The following is a 7,964-nucleotide window of genomic DNA, read 5'->3' as shown; positions in this document are numbered from 1 at the left end:
AAAAAAAAAAAAAGACCAGCCTGGGCAATATGGTGAGAACTTTCTCTATTTAAAAAAAAGAAAGAAAGAAAGAAAGAAAGAAAGAGAGAGAGAGAGAGAGAGAGGGAGGAGAGAGAGAGAGAGGAGAGAAAGAAAGAAAGAAAGAAAAATAGTTGGTAAAACAATTAAGAAGAATGTCCTACTTAGAGATAAAGACTACAAGAACTAGCCAGGGTGTACTTGGAACGTTCATAGGGAACAGATAAACAAAGCAGAGACTGCCAGCAATTTCTCTTCACCCTGCTAGTTCACAGAGTAACTGCCTGGTGTCCGATTTGTCCAGTAGCTGTCAGTGAATGGATAAAGCCAGTGTGACAAAGCCCCTTTTGTCACCTTCCTGCCCAATAAGGGTAAGGAGTGGGGCTTTCTTTAGCCTTGGGCTGAAGGATATTGAATCCCTTGGAAAAATGGAAAATAAAAATCTCATGGGAAATTGCCTTTTTTTCCTTATTTATTTATTTATTTATTTTGAGACGGAGTCTCGCTGTTTGACCCAGGTTGGAGTGCAGTGGTGTGATGTTGGCTCAATGCAACCTCTGCCTCTCAGGTTCAAGTGATTCTCCTGCCTCAGCCTCCTGAGTAGCTGGGATTACAGGCGCCTGCCACCATGCCTGGCTAATTTTTGTATTTTTAGTAGAGATGGGGTTTCACCATATTGGTCAGGCTGGTCTCGAACTCCTGACCTCAGGTGATCTACCTGCCTCGGCCTCTCAAAGTGTTGGGTTTATAGGTTTGAGCCACTGCGCCCAGCCCAGAAATTGTTTATTAATGAAAGGAACATTACCCTGAAATCAGAACTTCTCAAAAATTGTTTATCTTAGTCATTAATGTTTCACTATCTGGGCCTTCCTTGTGCTTTATTCTCCAAAACCGATAGTATCATATACTTGTGTATTTTACTTGATTTTGTTTTTATTTATTTTTGTATTTTTTGAGAGATGGGGTTTCACTCTCTTGCTCAGGCTGGAGTGCAGTGGCACAGTCACAGTTCATTATAGCCTTGAACTCCTGGGCTCGAGGGATCCTTATACTTCAGCCTCCTGAATAGCTAGGACTACAGGTGAGCACCACTGTGCCTGGCTGATTTTTAAATTTTATTTTATTTGTAGAGACAAGATCTTGCTATGCTGCCCAGGCTGGTATCAAACTCCTGACTTCAAGCGATACTCCTGCCTTGGTGTCCCAAAGTGCTGGAATTACAAGCATAAGCTACTGCACTCAGTCCACTAGTGTATCATCTGTGACAGCCAGCTGAAAATCTGCTACTTGAGGCCTGGCATGGTGGCTCACGTTTGTAATCCAAGAACTTTGGGAGGCTGAGGCATGTGAATCACCTGAGGTCAGGAGTTCAAAACAGCCTGGCCAACATGGTGAAACCCCGTCTCTACTAAAAATACAAAAATTAGCTGGGTGTGGTGACAGGCACCTGTAATCCCTACTACTCGAGAGGCTGAGGCAGAATTGCTTGAACCTGGGAGGCAGAGGTTGCAGTGAGTCAAGATGCACTCCAGCCTGGGTGACGAGTAAATTTCCATCTTAAAAAAAAAAAAAAAGGAAAGAAACAAAAAAACCCCCACTACTTGAACAGATAACACTTATTACTGACTCCAAACAGATAATACTAAATTAACTGACTCCAAACATATTGTGGGTATTAGGATCTGGTTTAAGAAGCCACAGCAAGCCTGGGTGTGGTGGCTCACACCTGTAATCCCAACACTTTGGGAGGCTGAGATGGGAAGATTACATGAACCTAGGAGTTCAAGACTAGCAGGGGGCAACATAGTAAGACCCTGTCTCTACAGAAAAGAAAAGAAATATTTTTTTAACAAAACAGTCTCTGGGAAGGGGACCGCACATTTGTCCCTGAGTCAGATGTGCTCCTTCTTGGGCAGAATGATTACCTTGAGGGTGGTGCCAGGTGGTCTCTGGCTTCCCCTAGAGGTGCTTTGCCTTGTTTACCTACCACAGGGCTTGACTCAAGTTGCTCACTAAATATTTGTTGAATGGATGATGAACTAAAATTGACTATTGTGAATTCCCAAGTTCCTTCAAAGTGTTTGATAATTGTTTTGTCTTGATTCTGCCAAAGATTATCTGACCTTTTGATGCCAGACTTGGCATTATTAATTTGGAAGTCTGAAGGAGAAAAATACTCCAATTTGGCCGGGCGCGGTGGCTCAAGCCTGTAATCCCAGCACTTTGGGAGGCCGAGGTGGGTGGATCACGAGGTCAAGAGATCGAGACCATCCTGGTCAACATGGTGAAACCCCGTCTCTACTAAAAATACAAAAAATTAGCTGGGCATGGTGGTGCGTGCCTGTAATCCCAGCTACTCAGGAGGCTGAGGCAGGAGAATTGCCTGAACCCAGGAGGTGGAGGTTGCGGTGAGCTGAGATCGCGCCATTGCACTCCAGCCTGGGTAACAAGAGTGAAACTCCGTCTCAAAAAAAAAAAAAAAAAAAAAGAAAAATACTCCAATTTATTGAGAGGGAAAAAAAGGTAACCGGAAAATAATGGACTGTATTAGCAGTCTAAAAGGAATATCTCCGTTGTCTTGAAGTTGAGCCCTGCATCAATCTCAGGGAGAAATGTTTTTTAATCACAGGACGCTTTGGAATAGTCATGAAAAGTCCAAATTACGAGGGTGAAATGGGAAGTTCCAGGATTTGAAATGAACCTGGAAGTGGAAAACATTGTGAGAATAAAGGGATGCCCTTGAACTTGCTCACTCTCAAATGCACCATGCCTTAGAGGGAGGTGTAAACATGAATTGGAAGAGACTGGGAGGAAATGGCCTGATGACCCTTCAAGCTAGAAAGCATCTCTTGCTGAGTATTTCATTCAGCCAACACGACCTCTGCTGTGTGGACGACAGGCTTTCCACTTTGCTGTAATGAGGGCAGCATCACTTCCATTGTCAGGGTAGAGCTGATAATTGTTGAAGAACTGGTGCCTGAAGAACCTGCTCCCATGGGTAGGAATTGATGACATGGGGAAGGGAGATACAGTCCTGACCCCACCCCTACCCCAAGAGGGGGATGTTTGAGGATGCATGGATAGTCCAGGGAAGAGCAGGAGGAAGCTAATGTGAGAAGTGAATGCTGAGAGAGCGTCCTGGAAGGATTTCAAGGCTCTCACCCCTTTTTAAAGGCAGAGCCTGTCTGGGAATGGTGGCTCATGCCTGTAATCCCAGTGCTCTGATAGGCTGAGGTGGGAGCATCACTTGAGCTCTGGAGTTTGAGGCTTCGGTGAGCTATGATTATACCACTGCACTCCAGCCTGGGTGACAGAGTGAGACCCTGTCTCTTAATAAGTAAGTAAGTGAATGAATGAATGAATGAAGGAAGAGTCTGCATCAGGTTTGATCATCCCTGGCAGAAGCTAGCAATCCAAAAAAAACTTTTTTTTTTTTTTTTTTTTTGAGACAGAGTCTCGTGCCGGCGCCAGGCGCCAGGCTGGAGTGCAGTGGCTCGATCTCGGCTCACTGCAACCTCCGCCTCCTGGGTCCAAGCAATTCTCTTGCCTCAGCCTCCCGAGTAGCTGGGACTACAAGCACACACCACCACACCCAGCTAATTTTTATATTTTTAGTAGAGACTGGGTTTCACCATGTTGGCCAGGATGGTCTCAATCTCTTGACCACATGATCTACCCACCTTGGCCTCTCAAAGTGCTGGGATTACAGGTGTGAGCCACCGCAACCGGCCCCAATCCAAATTTATAATCATTGGAAATAGTCTTTCCTTCTAATATCTTTCTCATATTTCATTCTTCGTTTCTCTGGGTAATCTTTGTCAGGAATTTATATCTAAGGGAGAAGGTCCAGGGAGGTTTTTTGTTTGTTTTTTTGAAACAGAATCTCAAAGCCCAGGCTGGAGTGTAGTGGCACGATCTCAGCTCACTACAACTTCTGCCTCCCAGGTGCAAGCTGTTTTCTTGCCTCAGCCTCCCCTGTAGCTGTGACTACACATGCGTGCCACCATGCCTGGCTAATTTTTGTAATTTTAGTAGAGATTATGTTTCACCATGTTGGCCAGGCTGGTCTCAAACTCCTTACCTCAGGTGATCTACCCACCTCAGCCTCCCAAAGTGCTGGGATTGCAGGCATGAGCCACTGCACCCAGCCTCCACAGAGGTTTTTGAAAATTAAGTTTCAGCAGGGCACAGTGGCTTACACCTGTAATCCCAACACTTTGGGAGACCAAGGTGGATGGATCATTTGAGGTCAGGAGTTTGAGACCAGCCTGGCCAACATGGTAAAACGTTGTCTCTACTAAAAGTACAAAATTAGCCGGGTATGGCGATACACGCCTGTAATCCCAGTTACTCGGGAGGGTGAGACAGGAGAATTGCTTGAACCTGGGAGGTGGAGGTCACAGTAAGCTGAGATCATGCCACTGTACTCCAGCCTGGGTGACAGAGTAAGACTCTTGTCTCAAAAAATAAAAAAAATATGTTCCAAGATCTCCCCATACCCAATGAGAAGAATGAGACCAAATCTTTCTGTTAATGGCAGCTAAATGGAAGGGCAGGTGGGTTTCCCTTGGCATTCAGGCTGGCCTAAGCCCAAATCCCCGGGAGGCTGCCAGCAGGTGTTAGGTAACTCTGGTTATTAGCAGCAGTTGCTTCAGATACCGCTGCAGTAACCGGGTATGACCCAGCAGACACAGGCAAAGGTGAGAGTGGGTTAACTGTGTTGTGAATGGGAGTAACCTCAGATGAAAGCTGGGGCTTGCTCAGCTGCAAAAAGTTGGAAGGCTTCCCCTGCCTTCATGAGGTGCCATTGTAAGCTAGTGTGATGGTAAAAATTTCCGTAACACTTGACTGGGCAGCCATGTTAAGCTGATAAAGTCAAGATCTTTTCTAGGGGTTAATAAATGGAATTAATCCCCAAATACAAATTTTAACTGTTTCAGGGATGTGAATACCGCTGTGATGGAGTTGCTGATCATGGCTTATGCACTGAAGACTTCCTGTGCCAGGAATATTATCGGAGTCATACCCTACTTCCCCTACAGCAAGCAGAGCAAGATGAGGAAGAGGGGTTCTATTGTGTGCAAGCTCCTAGCGTCCATGCTGGCGAAAGCAGGTGAGGGCGGGGGCCCTGGGGATCTAGCATGCTCATTTACGGCTCTTACCTAGTCGGGTTTAGTTCATACCTCAGATATCCAATTCGGGGTCTAGGTGTTTGTTTCCTTTTGAACAGTTTTGGCTAAGGATACATGAGCTTGGTTAGAAATTCTTTTTACCCCCGTTCTCTTTGTCTTACTTTAGAAGACCACTGCATCATTGTCTTCTACTCTTCTCTATCATCTGTCACGTATTTTCTATTTCATCTTGTCATTGTTAAATCTTTAGCTGGCAGTCTTGGCATTCTTATGTGCCCTTTTGATCTTCAGGTCTAGATTTATGCATCTGCTTTGTTAGCTAAATTCTGTTTTTGTTCATAGTATTCGAGCTGGATTTTCTTTTACTGCTTCTCCCCCACCCTTGCCCTTCTACACAGTGGCTCGTTTTCATTGCTTTATTCTCCTTATGTAGTGGGGGCATACTTTCTGGTCTGTAAATCAATGTAATATTTTACAATTGGGTTTCTATTCATCTGATGTCTACTCTAAAACTTTAACATATATTTGGGTCCTCAGAAAGAAATGTATGGTCCTCCCTTGATATCCTTACAGGATTGGTTCCAGGAACCCATCTCCCCCTTCCCCGGCTCCCCAGCAGATACCAAAACCTGAAGATGCTCAAGTCTTTCATATAAAATGCCACAGTGTTTGCGTATAACCAACACAGTCATCTCTAGATTACTTATAAATAGCCAATACCATATAAATACTATGTAAATCATTGTTGTGCTGTCTTGTTCAGGGAATAATGACAAGAAAAAATTTCATACCTGCTCAGTACAGACACAACCATTATAGGCCTAACGACATTTTCAGTCTGTGTTTGGTTGAATCCACAGATGTGGAACCCGTAGATCCAGATAGTCAACTGTATGAGAATTTCTCCAAAAAAGTATAATGTTGCTGGAAAGAACAAGTAATACTGAAAGTTTTGCTCTGACCTTTGGCCATTTGCAATGTGCTTATTTATCTACCTTTTCCTCTTCGGTACTCTTGACTGTGAGAGTATCTCTTCATTGTTTTTCTATAAGAATAGGTGAAACATTCTTTATTACATAAGAAATTATTCTGAACTTCAATATCTTTGTGTTATATGAGTTTCTTTTTCTTCTAATATGTATACTTCTTTGATTTGTGTTCTTGATACTTTTTGCCTTTGCTGCAGTTCTTTATCGTTTCTTTTGAGATTCTTTAATCAAGGCCTTACTGTTTTTTACATCTCTTTGGTATCAATTCCATATTCACATATTTGTTTCTGCCACATTATTTTCTCAATTTTTAGGACCAAGCCAATAATCAGTAATTCACACTTTCTCAGCTCTAGTTCTTTGTCCATGTGGAAGGTCGTAGTCTTCTCTACATTAAGGTTCATGATCAAGCCTGTGACTGCCACACTTAATCACAGTATCCCCTGTCTTCAGTCTGCTGGTAGGAAGCAGGAGTTGAGCATCTAGTTTATGTCCACTGTACCTATTAACCTGTAGGGGTGAACTTTGTAATTTTTTGTTTTAAAATTTCAGGTTTAACTCACATTATCACTATGGATCTTCATCAAAAGGAAATACAAGGCTTTTTCAGCTTTCCCGTGGACAACCTTAGAGCCTCACCTTTCCTGCTTCAGTATATCCAGGAAGAAGTGAGGAACCACCAGCAAATACCCCATTGTCCTCAAAAGAGATCTTATTTAGTTTTTCTCTGGTATCAGATTTCGATATTGAAAGGCACATCAAATGAGCTCTCCCTTAAGTCGCAATGCCTGAGGCAACAGAGAGGGTCAGCTTTAGTCCTGGAGGATCATAGCTTTAAAAGACAGTAAAAATGGACTTTTTTCTACGTATCTTTAGCAATTTGCTTATGTTTTCTAAAATGAAGCTTTTAAGAATTTTTTTTTTAAATATTCTCGATGTACGAGTGCTTTTGCAATGACGTCAGTTGATAAATACTGAAAACTCTAAAACTTGTGACTGAAATTCTAGCATATTTGATGACTAGTTTGGATCATTATTACAAGAGGGAAGACTAATATCAGCATCCAGGTGTTGTTTTCTGATAATTTTTCAGTATTTTCTATTTTTCCTTCAAATCTAGATTCCAAATTACAGAAATGCAGTCATTGTAGCTAAGTCTCCTGATGCTGCAAAGAGGTAAGTAATCAGACGTCGGTCTTGATCCCTCCTGAGTGCTCCCAAAGTGAGAATGAACTGCTTTGGAATTCCGAGGCTATCACTTGTGGCCTGTAAGAGCCTACTGGCTCTCCTATTACCCTTCCATCATTGTCACGTCCCACGCCACACACAGCTTTATCTCCAGCCTCCAGACAGCACGCATCGTCACTGAGTTACCCAGCTTTCCTTTGGGAAAACGAAGCTCCTTCAAGTTCTCAGAGAAAGGAAAGCAGTGAGGCTATGAGCATTTTCAGCCAATGGTTTTTAACGTTGTTCTTCCTTCTGAAGATGACTATTAGAATATTAGACAAAGGACAAAATCAAAATTATCTAGAATCAGAGCCGGGCATAGTGGCTTATGCCTGTAATTCCAGCACTTTGGGAGGCCAAAGCGGGAGATCGCTTGAGCCCAGGAGTTCAAGACTGGCTTGGGCAACATAGTGAGACCCCATCTCTACAAAAACACAAAAATTAACCAGTTGTGGTGGCATATGCCTGTAGTCCCAGCTATCCAGAAGGCTGAGGTGGGAGGATCACTTGAGCCTCAGGAGGTTGAGGCTGCAGTGAGCCATGTTAATGCCACTGCACTCCAGCCTGGATGACAGTGAGACCTTGTCTCAAAAAAAAA

General features: G+C 43.3%; 1 protein-coding gene across 1 annotated transcript in view; it reads left to right on the top strand.

The window, feature by feature from the left end:
* The window catches only part of PRPSAP1 (phosphoribosyl pyrophosphate synthetase associated protein 1), a 44,415-nt gene that overhangs the window by 17,547 nt on the left and 18,904 nt on the right, over positions 1-7,964 (top strand). The window contains exons 3-5 of the mRNA XM_017535824.2: positions 4,959-5,131; positions 6,692-6,807; positions 7,260-7,315. Coding sequence (XP_017391313.1) covers positions 4,978-5,131; positions 6,692-6,807; positions 7,260-7,315 — 326 coding nt within the window. The 5' untranslated portion in view covers positions 4,959-4,977. The remainder of the gene's footprint in view (positions 1-4,958; positions 5,132-6,691; positions 6,808-7,259; positions 7,316-7,964) is intronic.

The sequence above is a fragment of the Cebus imitator genome, unplaced genomic scaffold, assembly GCF_001604975.1.
Source record: "Cebus imitator isolate Cc_AM_T3 unplaced genomic scaffold, Cebus_imitator-1.0 Scaffold93, whole genome shotgun sequence".
Lineage (NCBI taxonomy): Eukaryota > Metazoa > Chordata > Mammalia > Primates > Cebidae > Cebus > Cebus imitator.
The sequence above is the reverse complement of the archived record's forward strand: the minus strand, read 5'-3'. Positions and strand labels throughout refer to the sequence as shown.